The 19,134-nt window shown below is 41.4% G+C and overlaps 1 protein-coding gene across 1 annotated transcript in view; it reads left to right on the top strand.

Annotated features, from left to right (window-relative positions):
• The window catches only part of ACSS3 (acyl-CoA synthetase short chain family member 3), a 195,958-nt gene that overhangs the window by 37,672 nt on the left and 139,152 nt on the right, over positions 1 to 19,134 (top strand). The window contains exon 2 of the mRNA XM_080661591.1: positions 6,403 to 6,547. Coding sequence (XP_080517717.1) covers positions 6,403 to 6,547 — 145 coding nt within the window. The remainder of the gene's footprint in view (positions 1 to 6,402; positions 6,548 to 19,134) is intronic.

The raw sequence follows: 19,134 nt of genomic DNA, 5'->3' as shown, positions 1-19,134 counted from the left end.
TTTGTTATCTTTTAAGTTGCCTACCTAAAAAACAAAGGTGTGTTTTATCAGAATAATTTCTGTGCTTCATGGTATCTCTAGCATCAAGTCTTTGATTATTTGAATAAACCTAGTCTCCTCAATATTAAAGGACCTAAGTTTTGCTAAAAATTGTGTAATCTCCTGTATTCACCTTTGAAATCTGTTGTCACTTGGGTTGAGTAAATCATTAGGTATGGGTTCATAAAGATCTGTGACCCTATTTAGCCAAATGTCATACCTTTTTGTATTTTTGACAAACTTCCCCAAATCAAATTTTAGATTAAGTCCTCTTCACTTTTAGCTAACTTTGGGATTTTTAAGAAGCTCCCTAGAACATTCCAAAAGATTTGTTCGTTCTCCTCATAGAAGAAAGATAATAAACCAGTAAGGCTTACTTGATAAAGATAAGAAGAAAGATAATAAACCAGTAAGGCTTACTTGATAAAGATAAGAAGAAAGATAATAAACCAGTTAGGCTTACTTGATATGTTAGATTACATGGCATTGTCAAATAAATGATGACTCACCTTCTTAGGTTATATTGCATGGCTGAGTATTAGTAATATATTAATGTTTTCCCAACATTATATAACATTTCTGTCAGGGAGGGGGAAATTTTCTCCTTGCCCCTCTTGAGTTAATATGGCTGGATTAGTAAAATTGACTTAAAACAGATTAAAAGGAGAGAAGTCAATTTAATTTTGTGCATACAAGAGATGTTATTAATACTCAGAGACTGACCAAAAAGCAGTCAGCTTTTATATCTTTTTACCCAAAGGATCAAAAATTTTTGGGCATTATATTCATTGCTTTTCAATTAACTTTAATTCTAAATAACCAATATGCCAATGTGCTTACCTTATGCCTCAACATTCCTAAATTCTTATATGACCTGCTATCAGTCATAATTGCAGTTATCTTCTCATAATGGGTATATTACAGAAATAACAGAATTTTTTGTCAATTAATTTTTGAAAAACTGTATTTTTATTGATTTTAGAGAGGAAGGGAGAGGAATAGAGAGGTAGAAGCATCAGTGAGAGAGAAACATCAACAGGCTGCCTCCTGCACACCATCTACTGGGGATGGAGCCTGAAACCTGGGCATGTACCCTGACTGGGAATCCAGTCATGACCTCCTGGTTCATGGGCTGACGCTCAACCACTGGGCTTCTTTGTCCATTTATTTGTGATGAACACTCACCTATCTTTAAAATTGGGCATTTTAAAGTTTTGTCATTTATAGACAGTTACTATTTTACTTTGATGCTTCATCTTTAGAGAAATTCATGGAAAGGACTCTGACAAATACTTTTGAATACAAGTCTCTGATAACTTTCAGGTCATACCAATGAATTGCATTTAAGGAAACTTTTTCTCTTAAGCTATCTGTGACTTAAAAACAATTTGGTAAAGTATATCTTTGTGAACAAAAGTGAAACAATAACTTTCCACTCTACCTTATCCCCCTGGAATTCAGAAACTCAATTAGTATTCTTATTTTCATAGCAATGCTGTTATTTGAATGAGTTCACTATGCATCTGCTCTCCTTGTAGACAGGCTACTGCCTTTTTTTTTTTTTTAGCTAAAATTCTATTACATAAAAGTATCCCTGCAATAGGGGAACCTCTCTTGAACTTCACAATGACTGGAGCACTCCTTTCAACAGGTCTATGATGTCTGGCTGGCTCTACAACAGTTTCACTGTGCCTACTCCCTTCAAACCCTTACTTTAGTCAAATTTCATTATCATAACCCCGTTATCTGGGTCCCATAAGGATTTATTTTCACTTGTACTTGGCAGAAAAATCTATGGTGGAGTTGCTTAAATTCTTATCTACTGGGAAGTTACTGCACAGTTGGATTACTGGTTACATCTATTTCATTACGTAGTCAATCAGAGACTTAGGATTGGTCATCACCCTTGAATTTACATCACAGAACAAAATGGGAATTGCCAGGTGATGTCTCTGATAATGAAGATTCTTGAGAATTTTATTTCAATGGTGGGGTATTGGCATAATTGAATAAATGGACAGAAATTTGCCTAAAACATTAGGACTTTAGGGGATATTGCTGAATCTATTGCCAAAGCCATGGCTGTTCTAGAAATATCTTTAAATTTATTTTCTCACATTGTTTCACATAACTGTATTTCTTTTGACTATGTTCTAGCAAAGCAAGGTGATGATGTCTTTGTCACCACCTGTGTGCTTGAATAAATTTTTCAGGATAAATTGAAACACAATCTCACAAAATCAGAGAATAAGGCCATTGGTTATCAGTGCCTCTAGAAAGCTTTTGGTCTTTTGACCTGTTTAAAAGGGATAGCCTCATGATTTAGAATTATTCTACTATTTGGAATTTGTGTCCTGTTTTTAATTTTAAGAATAATTGCTATTATTAAACTTATATCTACTATCTTTCACAATACTATAAGAACTCTACAAGAATAATGGTAGCACACATTTTGAATTGATTTTTAATCCACATAGGATCTTAGATGGACAATTAAGAGACAAGACTGAAAATGATTTGACTGCCTATGCTGAACTCTGCTAACTGTTATTTCATAGGAATGGATGACTAGCCTTCCTCAGTTTTGGCAAATGTGGTCTAAAGGCTCCAGAGAAAACCAATTTCTCTCTTACATGAATATGACTACCACGAATGAACATTCCTAGTGACAGGAGATCACAATGTGAACACAAGAAGAAATTGAGAAAATCCACTACAATGGTTAATCTGTGATCCTTTTGAAAAAATATCTTGATCAGAAGGGGAAAATGTGAAAGTTGACATAAGTGGAGCCATTTTAAAATGGAGCTGGAGCAGCCATTACAGAGGAACTGTCTTGTATGTCCTGCTTTCTGAACCTTTGAATGGAGCCAAACCACCCACATTCTATGTCGGCAAGAGTGAGAATTTCCTGTTGATAGGACTGACAAAAGTGAAATTTTACCTAGTGACGATTTCACTTGACCAATCAATGAAGTACAAATCTAGCATTGTTAGTACCAATGAACTCCTTTAAAACCAACTTTTCTTTTTCTTTCTTTCTTTCTTTCTTTCTTTCTTTCTTTCTTTCTTTCTTTCTTTCTTTCTTTCTTCTTTCTTTCTTCTTTCTCATAAAAAACTTGATTCCCTCTTCTGTAATCTGGACACTCTTTGGGTTTCTTCCTAAATCTGTTTACCCTGAAAATTGCCATTCTTGGATTCCCAAATAAATACTTTTGTGTCTTGAACTGGTACTTGTATTTTAAGCTGACAGAATGGGTTATGGGTTGGAGGCTGGCTGAAAATGATTATAATTGGACATATTTTTTCAAGTATTAATGTCCAGAAGGCTATTGGTTATAATGTATGGAACTCAGAAAGGAGATCAGTGTTAAAGATGGAGATTGAAACCATAGGAGTGTTGAGATCACTTAGAGAATGTATATGAAGTGAGTAAAGGGATGGATATAGAATGTTAGAGCTTACTGTCATTTAAAAATTTGGCAAAGGAAGAATATTCCATGAAATATATTGTTGTTTTGCAAACTGACCCCTACCCTCACATACACACACAGAGGCATTGCTCCAAGACATGTATCTGGCTGGACTGGACTTCTTTCTTCTTTTGGGCTCTGTTCCCACCTGCAAATATTTATTCTGGATGAGGAAGAGGCAGCGGTAATACCTAGAGGCTCTTCTGCAGGGGAAGGCAGAGGTGCAGTAGACCACGCCCAGTTGTCCAAGTGCTTTCAGGCCTCTGCTTGTATTGTGTCTGATGATTAGCCAAGGCAAGTCACATGGATGAGCCCAAAACCAAGGGAGTTGTTCTTCACGCCAGGAGGTGGGGAGACGGAAAGACAATAAATAATGAAATACATATATCCTATCTAATAAAAGAGAAACATGCAAATTGACTGTACCTCTGCTACGCCCACCAGCCAATCAGAGCGAGTATGCAAATTAACTCAACCAAGATGATGGCGGTAACGTAGCTGGAGCAAGCAGGAGGCTTGGGTTGACCTCAGCAATGGAGGAAGCCAAGCTTCCCACCTCCCCTGGCTGGCCCTGGCCTCTGCTCAAGGCTACAAAGTTTCAATTATAGAAGATAAATAAATCCCAGATACCTTCTTCCAGCTGGCTCTGGCTTCTGCTCAAGGAGGCGCTGAAAAAAAATAAATAAAAAAAAGGAGGGCCTGGGAAGTTGAGTCGCCAGGGGGTGTGGCCAGCCTGCAAACAGCCACCAGCCCCTCACCCAGGCTGGCCACGCCCCCCCAGCTGGGACCCTCAACCCATGGGGGTGTGGCCAGCCTGCAAACCACCATAGGCCACTCGCCCAGGCTACCCCATGCCCCAAGGGAACCCCTACCCTGATCTGGGACACCCTTCAGGGCAAACCAGCGGGCCCCCACCCGTGCACCAGGCCTCTATCTATACTAATAAAAAGGTAATATGCTAATTAGACTGGGAGACCTTCCAGGAGACCTTCCGGACATTTTTCTGGACAAAGCCATGGTGGCGGGGCCAAGGTAGAGGTGGTTAGAGACCAAGAAGGGAGGGCAGTTGTGGGTGATCAGGCCAGGATGGGATGGCAGTTGAGGGTGATCAGGCTGGTGGGGGTGTGGGGCCATTGGGGGTAAGCAGACCAGCAGGGGGCCAGTTGGGGGTGAGCAGGCCATCAGTGGGGGTCAGTTGGAAGTGATCAGGACAGCAGGGAGGCAGTTTGGAGTGAGCAGGCCAGCAGGGGGGCAGTTGGGGGTGAGCAGGCTGGCACGGAAGGCAGTTGGGGGTGATCAGGCTGGTGGGGGGGCATTTGGGGGGAGCAAGCCAGCGGCGGGGGGCAGTTGGGGGCAAGCAGGCCAGCAGGCAGAGTGGTTAGGAGCCAGCAGTCCCGGATTGAGAGAAGGATGTCCGACTGCTGGTTTAGGCCCGTTCCCTGTAAACCGGCAGTAGGACATCCTTCCAGGGGTTCCAGATTGGAGAGGGTGCAGGCTGGGCTGAGGGACATCCCCCCGCTGTGCACGAATTTCATGCACCGGGCCACTAGTATATATATATTAACCCTCACCTGAAGATATTTTGTTTCCATTGACATTTAGAGAGAGATAGAAACATTGATGTGAGAGAGACACATTGATTGGTTGCCTCTTACACACTCCCCAACCTGGGCGGGGATCAGCCTACAACCAAGGTATATGCCCTTGACTGGAATTGAACCCACAATCCTTCAGTCCAAGGGCCTGAGTTCTAACCACTGAGAAAACTGGCTAGGTCAGTATTTTTGAACAAGTATTGAAGCTCTCACACTTGGTAATTCAGAATGATTATATTAACCACTTCCTGTGCTGTGCTATAAGGTAGTCAAATTCAGTATTATTGGAGTATTTAGCATTGTTTGATTGTGATGAAATGATCCCTCCTGCTGCTGCATTCTGAACCTGCTCCTTCGTAATGCTGCCACTGTATCTGTAGCTATTCTTAATTTCCTGCTTAATTTCACACAAGGCTCTTTGAGTGAAGACTTGAAGGTGATACTCAGCTATTTAACAGGATTTTTTCTTGTGGCTTCACTATTTTCCCCCCTGTCATTTGGCATTGTTATAATGTTTGCTAGTCTGACAAATGAACCATTTTTTTGTGTGCTTGTATTTTTATTTTAATCCTCTCCTCCTCAAAAAGTGGTAAATGATTAGCCTTTTTTAAAAAATGAGTTGTATTTTCTTAAAAAGTATCTTCATCTATACATGATGCCTGCATTTTCATAGGAAGACATTGATCAACTATGAGGTGAAAAGTACTTAATTGCAAATTTTAAAAATTAGAATTTTATGTGCATGCCCATTTTTTATTTAAATGATGAAGCATTTCCAACATGTGGAAGGAGCTCACCTATTTTTTATGCAATTGGAGATATATTTAATTGAAACTAATGTCCTATCTATCTATCATCTAAATATCTTTCAAAGTAGACGAGTTTTCCAGTAAGCTTGTTTTTTTACAGTCCGTACCCAGTCTTCAGTCATACAGCTACCATTTGTTCCTTCAGCCTATTGTGTCTGCACTTATATACAATTCATTTCATCCATGTAGATTATTTTATTGCTCTATAGTTTCATCCTAAGCAATACAATCCACAAAAATATAACCTAGAAGTGTGAGGTATTTTTTTAGTCCACATCAAAATAAATACACAATCATTAAAATAAAATAAAAATGCCTCTCAATCATCTTATATATCCAGTTTATAGCTATCATTACCTAGCATAACATGCGCAGGGAAGCAGTGTTTTTAGGGCAACTCTGCCAAACTAGAAATATACAAAGCTAACTAAGCAATAATATCTTTTGAAAAGAGTCATTTACTTTTACTTTCCAATTATTTTTCAGGTTTGTGGAAGGCATGCTTAACATTTGTTATAATGCCATTGATCGTCATATTGAAAATGGCAAAGGAGATAAGATTGCTATCATCTATGACAGTCCTGTTACAAACACTAAAGCAACTATTACCTATAAAGAAGTCCTGGAGCAGGTAATACCATAAATTTTCTGTATGTTATTTAGAAGTCATAGGGAAATTATTCAAATAGCATACATGATCATTGCATAACCTTTACTTCTCTTAATCCATTGACATGTTACCATATTTTTCTTTCGATGCACAGTGGACACAGAGATTTGTTAACTCTTTCAAAGTGTTTTTATCCTTTAAAGTTATGTTTTACAGAACTGGAAATCCCTAAGAATAGGTTTTAAATCCTCTCTGGTCTTTGTTTTTCATCTCCGTTGCCATCACCTCCATCCAGCTATTCTAATTTTAGCTTTTGTACTATTGAGGCTGTCTCCTAACTTCCTTATTACCATGTCTGCTCATGTCAGATCTTCACCTAAACTGACACCAGAGATTTTTTTTTTCTAAGAAACAAACATATTTCTTCACACCGCTTAGAATTTTTTTCCTTAAAGATGACTGTTAAGCAGGAAGTAAAAATATGGGCTGCTGTGATGTATAAGACACGTTGGATTCTGATCACGGCATCCCTCAGAGTTTTATTTCCCAATTTTCATGGCCATGAACACAACTGTATTTTCACCCTGGGTGTCCTATCCCTCCCTCAGGCACTCCTGGCCCTTTACAGCTCTTTGACTGTGCTCATTCCTTTCCCCTATTGATTCTTTTTTAGTTTTTCCCCACCTGTGTAGTTCTTAGGTGAATCATGATATTGACAGATGAGTTCTGAGACTCTCTTTGAACATTAGGGTAGAAATGAGGTTTCAGAGGCAATCATAACAGTGTCTGGGTATTGTGGACTGGGGAGAGTTATTTTAGCTCTGTGGGGCATTTATTTATATCTGATTTAAAGGGAAATAGTAGTGTAGGGCAGGGTACCTCAATCTTGACACTATTGACATTTTAAACCAGAGACTTCTTTGTTGTGGGTGCTGTTATGTACATTGTAGGATGTTTAGCACCCAATTTTCTACTCATTAGATGTCAGCAGCACCCCTCCCTCCCGCTGTGATGGTCATAAAGGACTCCAAATGCTGCTCAATGTCCCCTGGCTGGCAAAATCACCACTAGTTAACAATTACTGGTTGAGCAGTCTGTCATGCCAGGGTTTCAAGCATTTGCTTTTAAATTAAGGCTTTTTGAATCACATTTTCTTCTTTTGCTTTTTTTTTTTTAACCTATTTAGGGTTCCCATTCAGTTTTTAGAAAGTTTGCTCAACTTTCTCTGACTCTGAAATTACATCCTTTTGTGTCCACAATGTTCCTGTTTAGCCTTCTAAGAGAATTCAAGAAAGGCAACTGAGACAAAACAATGAACTCCCCATCCTGACTTGTTGCTAACCGTCAAGAGAAAATAAACAGAAGCCAGTTTTGCTCAGACGGGGTGACAATCACAGCGTCAGCTGATTTAAAAAACATGGAGGCATTTACGAAAAGGGAAGAACCAGACGCAGAAAAATGGCACCCCGCAAGGTATAAGGGGCAGCAGTGGAGAGTTGAGAGCCCACAAATTGTCTAGAATTTAGAGTTGCTTACTTGAATTAATTTCCTTCTAGAACCTAGATTGACAGAGTAGGAATTGGGGCCCTGCCTCGTTTTAGTACTCATACGTGGGGAATTCCAATCTGATAAGAAGTGATAGCCCAAGACAGAACAAACAAAATAGTCTGAAAATACACTATTGGATACTTTAGATTGATCTGTAAGCTGGAACTGTGTATTTTCTGAATAAATTATACAGAGACAGAGCTTCTCTTAGGGCTGAGGAAGATATGCATGCCATTACCAAATGACTTTGTTATTACATTTGAGGCCCTGCCTTAATAATTCAGCATCAGTTTCTTGATAACATGTTATATTCCATATTTTATTTTAGGTTTTCATTTTTAGCTTATAGAGAAGGTTTATTCTTTGACTCAAAACTTATTCCTCTTTAGGCATATTGTCACACTCCCATTTTATATTATTAGGCCTTACATACTAGTAAATCTTAATGGGTATACAGATTAGAAAACTAATTTACGTATTAGAAAAATGTTATCTATATCAACATATTATAATTGATATATAGCCAAACATCAGAGTCAAAGAAAAAGCTTCAGAGAAACCTAAAAACAGAAGAGTTAAATAATGGTTGCTGTTCTTCTCATTTTCCGTTTTCTTTTTAACCAATGACATACATATATATGATGAATACATGTCCACATTTGACTTTAAATCTGTTTTGCTTACTCATCTTGATTTTTCAATATTAAGTGTAGCTTCAGACCCTTCTGAGGTTTGTACGGGTTTATTGGTTTCAGTTCAGCTTGTCATCGAGTACTTAAAGGTCTGTTTCTGTCACCTGCTGACAGCCTGAGTCCCCAGGCTTTGCTTCTCCAAACACTGAAGGAGGATCTGCTAGGGAAGAGGGACACTGTGCTGCACGTTGATTACCAGCTCCTGGTTGCCTGTGGCCTTTATTTTATTAAGTAGAGCAAACAAAGAAGGATTTAATGGGTAATGCCATTGCGAACAAACAAAAAGAAGAGCCTTACACTCTACTTGTTTTACTCTCCCCTTATTTCTACCGGGAGCTTCTGGCTAGGTAAAACTGAACCTAGTATTTCTTATTTAATTAGTGAACCAGCTAACTTAAGGCTAAATTGGTTCAGTGACATGAAAGAACTGGAGATTTTACAGAATGATTCAGAATTAGAGCTTTTTCCAAAATTGTCATCTTTATGTAGATCAAATAATGTAAATAATCCTTTAAGATTTTTATAGAGAGATTTGAGCCTGGTTTAAGATCCAATATTCATTCAACAAATATTTATTTTATATGCCAAACCCTGTTAGGAGCATATGATACCAGGTAAATGGACCCATTCCTTATTTTCAAGGGGTTACAATAGCATGTAAGCATAGTAAAGAATATGATGAGGGTAGTGTTATATTCTGTGGAAACACATGGGAAAACCTCAGCTCAGCCAGGAGTTCATAGTGTTGGCATGGCAAGATCAGCACCAGGTGTGAGACCAGTGGGGTAAGATAGGACTTGGGTTCAGCAACCTCAGTACTTGAGTTCTGGCTAAGAAAGAATTCAGAGGCAAGACCCAAACTATATGAGAAGATTTATTTAGAATATCACATAGGTGGAAGAAATGAGTGGTAGAAGAAATGGGCTCAGGAAACAAGTTACAGAGGCAAAAGAAGGGTCCTTGGAGCTTACAAGAGAGGAAGGCAAAGGTAACGTGCCTGGGGGGCATAGAAGGAGGATAAGGAGGGGAAATGCCTGGGGTGGGGGAGCTCCTGGGAGGAGAGCGAGTACTAGGTCCTTTCTCCTAAGGGTTTTAAGGGTGGAGATTTTAGGGGAGGTCCCAGGAGAGGATCTCAATAGAATATTCAGTAGTTTTCCAGGTGTGTCCCTTCAGGGTCGGGGTCTCCACTGATTGGTCAGCACCAGGGCAGGGGGTCATTATTCATTACAGCTGGTCCTGACCTTAGCCCTGGAGTCCCTTGTCTGGTTTTGTTGCTTTTCTGGGTCTGTAGCTGCAACACAACTGAGGCCTAGATGTTATCTCTAGGAAAGAAAGGTCAGGGGGTCTAAACCGAATGAGCAGTGATATGAAAGGTCAGAGGATCCAAACCCCATGACCAGCGATATACTAGGGGAGGGAAGGTTACCCTGGGGGGTGAGGTTCTTGTTTTTCCAGTTTTGCCTGTTGCTTGGCAACCAGGGCTTTCCGCCCCGGTGACTTTCTGTACCTGGCCCATCATCTGTGCTCAGCTTATGTCTAACTGCCTACCACAATAGGACACAGGAAGGTTTTCTGGAAGAGTCAATACCTAACATTAGTGCAGAGGACCAAAAGTGGGAAGGGAGAACTGGGAGAACTGGGGGAGAAGTTCTTGCAGCTGAAGGATCAGGACACAGGGATACTCAGGGAAGAGAGAGCCTGGTGCCCCCCGTGGATTTGGTGGAAAGTGCAGCTCAAGTGATTTTAGAGAGAGAGAAGGCTGGAGTGAGCCAGACTGGAGGACTGAGAGTGCTACACTCTGTATTTGTACTTTATCCTGAGGGCAGTGGAGAGAAAAGAACAAAATCCAACTCTGTGACCTGTGGTTCATTGTGATCTGGCTCCTGTGACCTACTCCTGTGGCCACCACGCTGTACTGAACTCCCCAGCTGCCCTGCCTCCTACGGCCAGCTCTCCTGGCCTGCTTCATTCCCCCTGAGTGCCTTTGTACTTCCCTGCCTTCTGCTGGAGTAGTTGAGTGTCATTTTTTCTTTTAGGATGTAAGTTCCATGAGGGCAGGGATTTTTGTTTTGTCCACAGGAACAGTGGTTGGTACATAGTAAACATGTGTTGAATGATGAAGGAATGGATGAATGAAATACCATTCTACGTGACTCTAGTTTCCATTATTGCAGAAACTTCTTTTCTTTAAATTGCATCAGTAATAGAACTTGATCTTTCCAAGTAAATCCCAACTTCTTAATATCTGTAAAAGATTTTAACTTTTTTATATTTGGCTTAGTAGTTCAGGATGAATATTTCCTCTCTGTATTCCAGGCGATGGGTATATGTTTGTTGTGTCCTTCTTTTCTTAACTCTGTTCAAGTTAGTAGCTATATCAAATCTCAGTGAAATAAAAGGTGTGCAAGTGTGAAAGTTTCTTTGTATGTGTTTGCATATATCATATATGGTGTTTATCATTTTTAGATATTTCTACATTGAATTTAATTTGTCCAACTCTAATTTTATTTCAAATTTACCTTTGTATCTGGTAAATTTGTTTTATTTATATCAATACAATTATACATTTTTTACACATTTATTCACTAAAGAAGAACACAATCCCCTAAAGGGCATTTGAGAATTTTTTTAAATATATGTATGCAGGCGAATTTGATAAAGCCCAGTGTGTGCTAAATTTTCCTGATTTAATTTAAACTGAAAGTGTCTGCTGTCTCTACTGAAAGTAATTTTTGGAAATATAATTACAGCAGTAGTTAAATTATGAAGGTTGAATAATTTAGAGGAGACAATTACTCTGAAATCTAGGCTCACGAGAAGTCCTCCTTCCAATCTCTGCCCTTTGGGAAGCTCTCTTCAAAGTGTGCATCCTGTTGTCTCAGAAATATGTCAGGGTGAGGTAATATCATAGCCTTTTGCCTGTCACAGCATCAGTACTTCCTCAAGTAAAAACCTAAAACACAAAATCCAGACAATGCAGAAAATCAGTCCTGCCCGTGGTTGCCTTGTTGAGGGGAAAGGATACAACAGTGCCCATTACCAGTTTCCTTTCCTTAAACTTCCTAAAAAATCAATAACAACTTCATTTGTGTAACTGTCAGCTCCACTGAAAACTATCTCTGTACGGTAAATCACCCTTTTCATGCTGGAATATAGGTGAGTGATGCTAGTATAAAAGGGAACTCTTAGGGTGGTTAATGTATGATTTTTCCTAACATGTAATTTGTAAAAACCTTTTATTGAAATGTAACATACATTCAGATTAGTGCATAGATTATAAAGGCAAAGCTTATAGATTTTCACAAATAAAACATGTGCATGCAAGGAGATCTGTCATATAACCAGAGACAGAATATGCCCAGCCCCCTAGAAGCCCTTATCATGCTTCCCCTTAGTCATTCCCCCCTCACACTGTCACATGATTATATCCAGATATTAAAAGATGAGGTTTACCTGTTTTGAACTTTGAATCTATATATATATAAAAAGCTGATATGCAAAGTGTCCCCTTGAGAGTTCGACCATGGGACCAGGAGTTCAATCGCTTGCTATGAAGGGTGCTGACCACCAGGGGGCAGCACGGAACATGGTTGGCAACCAGCAGCGGTGGCAGGGCGCTGAGGGAGCGAGGGAAACAGGAGGTGGGGAACTGTGCGGTGGCGGCGTGCGGGTGGCGAGGGAAGGAGGAGGTAGGGAGGTGGGGAACCTGATCGACCCTGATCGCTGGCCAGGCCTAGGGACCCTACCCATGCACGAATTTCATGCATTGGGCCTCTAGTAAATTGAATAATAGAACGTACTTTTTTGCATCTGGCTTTTTTCACTCAACGGTTTGTTTATGAGATCCTTTTATCTCATTGCAAGAGGTTGTAGTTTGGTCATTTGGGTAGTGACTAGTTTTGGGCTATGACAAATGCTGCTGCTGTATATATGTTTGTGCACTGATTTTTGTGACAAAATGTATGCATTTGTTTGGGACTGTTCTCAGGAGTGAGATGGCTGGTTGATGGAATGTGTATGTGTTCAGTTTGAGTAGATAGTGTCAAACAGTCTTCCAGAGTGGTTGTACCAATGTATATCCCACTTCTGGTATATGAGCATGCTGGTTGTCACACTTAGCATTGAGAATCCCAAGTCTTAAGTTTGGCCTTCCTGATGAATGTGTAGTGATATTGCATTATGTTATTACTAGAGGCCCGGTGCATGAATTTGTGCACCATTGGGGTCCCTCGGCCTGGCTTGCGGGATCAGGCCGAAACTGGCTCTCCAACATCCCCCAAGGGGTTTTGGATTGTGAGAGGACACAGGCCAGGCCAAGGGATCCCATCAGTGCACGATCAAGGCCGGGGAGGGACGCGGGAGGGCTTCAGTGTGTCTGGCCTGTCATGCTCAGTCCCAATTGTCCCGACCCCAGAAGCAAGCTAAACTACCTGTCAGAGTGTCTACCCCTGGGTGGTCAGTGCACGTCATAGTAAGTGGTTGAGCAGACTTAGCATATCATTAGCATATTATGCTTTGATTGGTTGAACGGATGACCGGACACTTAGCATATTAGGTTTTATTATATAGGAATTTTTAAAGAATATTTTGTTGATTTTCAGAAAGAGAGAAAGGGAGAGGAAGAGCAAAACATCAATGAGAGAGCTAACATCCATCTGCTGCCTCCTGCATGCCGCCTATGTGGGATAGAGCCTGCAACCAGGGCCCCTCATCAAGAGTCAAACCAGCATCCCCTGGTGCACTGAACTGTGCTCAGTCAACTGAGCCACATTAGCCAGGGCTGCATTGTGGTTTTAAGTTGCTTTTCCTTAATGTCTAGTGAACTTGAGCTCCTTTCCCTGTGCTGCTTGGCCATTTTTGTTGCACTTTTCTCAAGGGCCTATTCAGATATTTTGACTATTTATTCTTCTATGGCATTATCACCATCTTAGCAAGCCAAGGGGAGACTTTCTTACGTTTAAAGAAAATACCTTGTCAGTATTTGAAAACCTTAAAGAAAAAAATGATGAAGATGTTGTAATGCAAGTGTTGATGAATTAAGTGGTTTTAAGAATCTAAAGCAGAGAAGACATTCTCCCCTGTTTTAAATATAATTAATGATACAAATCTACCCTTTAGTCATCTCTCGTAGTCTTTTTTTGGAAAGAAATTTGGAAGCAGACGTCCTCCAGTAGAATAGCTTAAAGCAGGAAGCATGAGCCCCAGTGTTTAAAGCTGGAAATGACCTACTGAAGATAATGCTACACAAGTACTTTTATAAACATTAAAAGGCTCTAGATATGTTGATTTTTAGTGGTTTGGTTCAACCTTATTTTTTATAAGTGTCATTATTTTTGTGATCTATGTTGTATAATACAAGGCTGCATAATGAGATTTAGCAGAAACACTGTACAGACAGTCCTCGGGTTACGTTAGACTCGACGTACATTGTTTCGTGGTTATGTCGCCATTTCCCATTTATTTTTATAAAATAATGTTCCGTCATTTCGACTTATGTATATACGTGCTTTGTGTTTTTTACTATTTATTTACCACAAGTAAAGGTCAGGAATTGTTATCTGTCTTTTAAAATTTTTTACTGTTTCACTTCATTACTGCTGTGTATGTGCTCCATGTGAGTGACATAGGTGCTTATGCAGGTGGGCTCCGACTTACGGCGAAAATCGCGTTACGTCGTGCCAGCAGTACAGATCTCCGACGTAAACTGAGGGCCTACGTATTTAATTTGAAATGGAAGTTGAGTATACAACAACTAATGATTTAAATTTTTTCATCAAGATTCTAACTGGAACCTTGTTTTGAATAACTTTTAGACTTAATAAAATTTAAGAGCACCCCAAGTACAGAAAATAAATATTAGAACAATTTAATATATAACATAGGAAGAAATTAAATAAGAAAACAATATTTTAGTATCTCCTAGCTTCTTTTATTCCATGTTTAGATTTGCATATTTAAAACTAAAAATGTCTAAAGATAATTTTTACATTCACCCAAAGCAACAGCAATGTAACCAGCTCCTTTGAATTTGAGAACTCAGCCAGATTTTTAGAGATGATGTTGTTTATGAAATCAAGATTACTGTTTGAAATGAGAACTCACTTGTTTCCATCTTTCCCTATTCCCGAAGCTATTTCACATGCTTTGAAGTCCAGAACTCTTTACTTGTACCTTTCTTCATGCATAGTTAATTTTTGCTTTTTATCTTACTTATCAATGTACTTACATTATTAGTGTACCTACTTATTAGTGTACCTTTCAACTGGAGTAAAAACTCCTTGAGGAGAGAGGTAATATCATCATACTTATTTATTTTATCCACACAAGCACCTAATACAGGCCTCATAGCATAAGCTTATATTATAATACTGAGTTCTTGAGTAGAACATTCAATACCTCATTCATTAAAAATAAAAGAATAATTGTTGTTTACAAAAGATAAGTATTTCCCAAAATACCATTTATGTCCTCTACATTGTGATTTTTTTTTTACATTGAGGAATTCTTGTTTTTTAATAGGTTGAGAATCTTTCTTGTTTTAATGCATTGCCTGACTGTAAAAGTTTAGATCCTCCCTTACCTAAAGGTCTGCTTAAATTTACCTTACTTGTTCAATCTTAGAAAATTAGAAATCTGCTCCAATAGCTTTTGTTCTTACATATATTTAATTAATATATTTTTTTAGATGATTCGTCTTATCTTCAGGGTGGCTAAACTCCAACCTTTTACAAAGTTAATGCCAAAGAATCAGTAGATAATCTGGCTTTGAATTTAATTTCTCAGGCTGGAATGATGATGGAGTCAAATTAATTTACTCACAACATATTGTTAGGACACCTAATATATATCTGGTACTACTGTGGATAGCATGGAGTACAGTAGTGAATGATAATAACTTTGCCCACAGGAAATTTGCACATTTACTGGGGAGATATCCTATATAATTAAGAGGTAATATGCAAATTGACCACCACTCCAACACACAAGATAGCCACCCCCATGTGGACACAAGATGGCCGCCAGAAGATGGCCACCAGGGGAGGACAGTTGTGGGCGATCAGGCCAGCAGGGGAGGGCAGTTGGGAGGGACCAGGCCTGAAAGGGATGGCAGTTTGGGGTGACCGGGACGGCAGAGGAGGGCAGTTGAGGGGGACCAAGCCTGCAGGGGAGGGCAGTTGGGGGGATCCAGGCCATTAGAGGGGGTAGTTGGGGGTGACCAGGGGAAACCATGCCTGCAGGGGAGGGCAGTTGGGTAGGACCAACCCTACAGAGGAGGGAAGTTGGAGGGGGGACCAGGATTGCAGGGGAGGGCAGTTGGGGGGATCCAGGCCAGCAGGGGAGGACAGTTAGGGGCAACCAGGCCAGCAGGGGAGGGCAGTTAGGAGCAATCGGGCCGGCAGGGGAAGGCAGTTAGTGGCGACCAGGCCGGCAGGGGAGGACAGTAAAGGGTGACCAGGCCAGCAGGGGAGGGCAGTTAGGGGCAATCAGGCCAGCAGGGGAGCAGTTAAGCATCGATCAGCCTGGCAGGGGTGTAGTCAGGGGGTGATCAGGCTGGCAGGCAGAAGCAGTTAGGGGCAATCAGGCAGGCAGGCAGGTAAGTGGTTGGGAGCCAGCAGTCCTGGGTTATGAGAGGGATGTCTGACTGCCTGGTAGGATCAGGCCTAAAGGGGCAGTCGGATATACCTCAAGGAGTCCCAGATTGGAGAGGGTGCAGGCTGGGCTGAGGGACACACACACACACACACACACACACACACACACACACACCCATGAATGAATTTCGTGCACCGGGCCTCTAGTGCTATAAATAAAATTATAATCTATCTATCTATCTATCTATCTATCTATCTATCTATCTATCTATATATGTAAAAGCCTAAGTGACCAAACGACCAAATGACTGGTCATTATGATGTGCACTGTCCATTAGGGAGCAGTCGCTCAATGCAGGAGCTGTCCCCTGGTGGTCAGTGCACTCCCACAGTGAGAGGGTTGCTCAGCTGACCGTTGGGTGGCAGATGCCGGGCTCATGGATGGTATGCAAAGCTGTGGTGGCACAATCCTCTCCTGCCTCTGTGGCAGCGCTACCGAGTGGTGACAGTAGGGCCAGGATGAGCGGGAATGGCACAGTGCCTGGCCCAGGCTGGGGCTCCTCCCCAGACACCTGCCAATTTGTGCATTACTACATCCCTCAGGGGATGTTGGACTGGCAGCCCAAAACCAGCAGTCTGACATCCCCCAAGGGTCCCAGATTGTGAGAGGATGCAGGCCTGGCTGAAGGACCCCACTGGTGCATGAAGCCTAATTAAAGAAAAATATTAAGGTTATAGAGTGACTTGGGCTGCCATTTTAGCTAGGTTTGTAGAAAACTTCTTGTCTCTGAGAAGACACAGTGACATAGTGATGACTGGAGAGAACCATGTGAACATCTGAGTGAACAGTCTATCAGGCAGAAGTCCTGAAGCAAGAATAGACTTAGGTCACTCGGGAGAACCAGGAGGTTGGCTATGCTAGGAGAGTGGTGGAAGATGAGGTCAGGAGAGTATCCAGAAGTCGGATCATGTTGGGCTTTGCAGGCCAGGGTAAAGACTATATCTCATTCTAGGTATAATGGGAAGCTCCATGTTGTTAAATAAATCATTTTGGCTTCTCTGAAGAAAAAAAGACTGTAGTGGGCAAGATTGGGAACCAGGAGATGACTAAGATCCATGAGAAAAATGAATAGGCACCACTTAGTTTAAATCCCCTTAACAGTATCAGCATTTGCTGATCCGTGGGCAATTAAAGGATAGGGTGTGGCTTTTGGCACATGGGAGCTATTTCATGTATGCATCCTACCTTGGATCTCTGACTGTGCCTACTGGGTTTGAAAAAAGTCTGATTCTCCCTATCATAGAGCAGCCACTGTAAATGCCCTGCTTGCTCCCTGTCATTCGCAGTGTTTCTCATATTGCACTCCAAGGAAAGGTTTCTGCATAATTTTCACATAGAATCATGGGAAAAGTGCTTTAGTTCTCTTTTTTTCAGTTTTCCTAGCTAGTAAAGAGGGAATATGCTAATTGACTCTCACACCGTTACAAAGATGGCAGTGCCCACAGCCAATAAGGAGGGAATATGCTAATTGACTGCCATGCCCTCAAAGATGGCGGTGCCCACAGCCACAAGATGACAGTGCCCAGTCCCCTCAGCCCCACCAGGGCAGCAGGCGTGTGACCAGGCCTGTGCACCCGCCTCCAGAGTCCCCCAGTCCCCTCAGCCCCCCAGCTGCCCAGGGCTGGCTCAAGGCGCAGGCAAGCCTTGGGTGTCGGCTGCCCAGTCACCCAGGACCGGCCCGAGGCACAGGCAAGCCCGGGATGTTGGCTGCCCAGCCACCCAGGGCCACCCGAGGCTCAGGTAACCAGGGCCGGCCAAGGCTTGCACTGCTGGCAGTGGCAGTAGCAGAGGTGTGATGGGGCATCGCCTTCCCCTGATCACTGGGTCGCCTCCCGCCCCTGAGGGCTCCCGGAGTGTGAGAGGAGGCAGGCAGGCTGAGGAACTCCCGCCCCTCCAGTGCATAAATTTTCATGCACCGGGCCTCTACTATTACATAAAAAATCTACTTGGGTGATTTTCATCATTTAAAATTGCCTAATAACTGACATCATTTTTTTTTTTTTTTAATTCTTAAATGTTAGGTTGAAGGCTAAGCTGCTAAAACAAAAATACCCAATAGCATAGTAGCTAAAATTTTTTAAAAAGCATTTCTCATGCAAAGATGATGAGGGTCAGTTTGGCATGACCCAGATAAAATCTTATTGTGCCTTCATTCCCAAGTTCATTGCTGTCATCTTCATCTTTGAAGCTGAGACAAAGGTATGGGTCTCCCAACACTTGGGATAGCAGAGGAGGATGCAAAGACTCTGATGTGCTGTTTTAGGGCCTATACTCAGAACTGTCATATATGATGTCCTGGCACATCCCATTTGGCCATTGGCTACAAGAAAAGCTGGGATATCTAGTCAAGTTGGAGAAAATTTGATGGACAATTAGGGGTTTCTGCCACAACTATTCTTTACATTTTTAAAAAAAATATATTTTATTGATTTTTTACAGAGAGGAAGGGAGAGGGATAGAGAGCCAGAAACATCAATGAGAGAGAAGCATCAATCAGCTGCATCCTGCACACCCCCTACTGGGGATGTGCCCGCAACCAAGGTACATGCCCTTGACCGGAATCGAACCTGGGACCCTTCAGTCCCCAGGCCGACGCTCTATCCAGTGAGCCAAACTGGCCAGGGCCTATTTTTTATATTTTTTAAGGCAAAATAAATACCAGTTCTTATATATAAACTAGAGGCCCGGTGCATGAAATTCATGCATGGGGGCAGG

Source organism: Plecotus auritus (genome assembly GCF_963455305.1).
Source record: "Plecotus auritus genome assembly, chromosome: 3".
Classification (NCBI taxonomy): Eukaryota; Metazoa; Chordata; class Mammalia; order Chiroptera; family Vespertilionidae; genus Plecotus; species Plecotus auritus.
The sequence above is the reverse complement of the archived record's forward strand: the minus strand, read 5'-3'. Positions and strand labels throughout refer to the sequence as shown.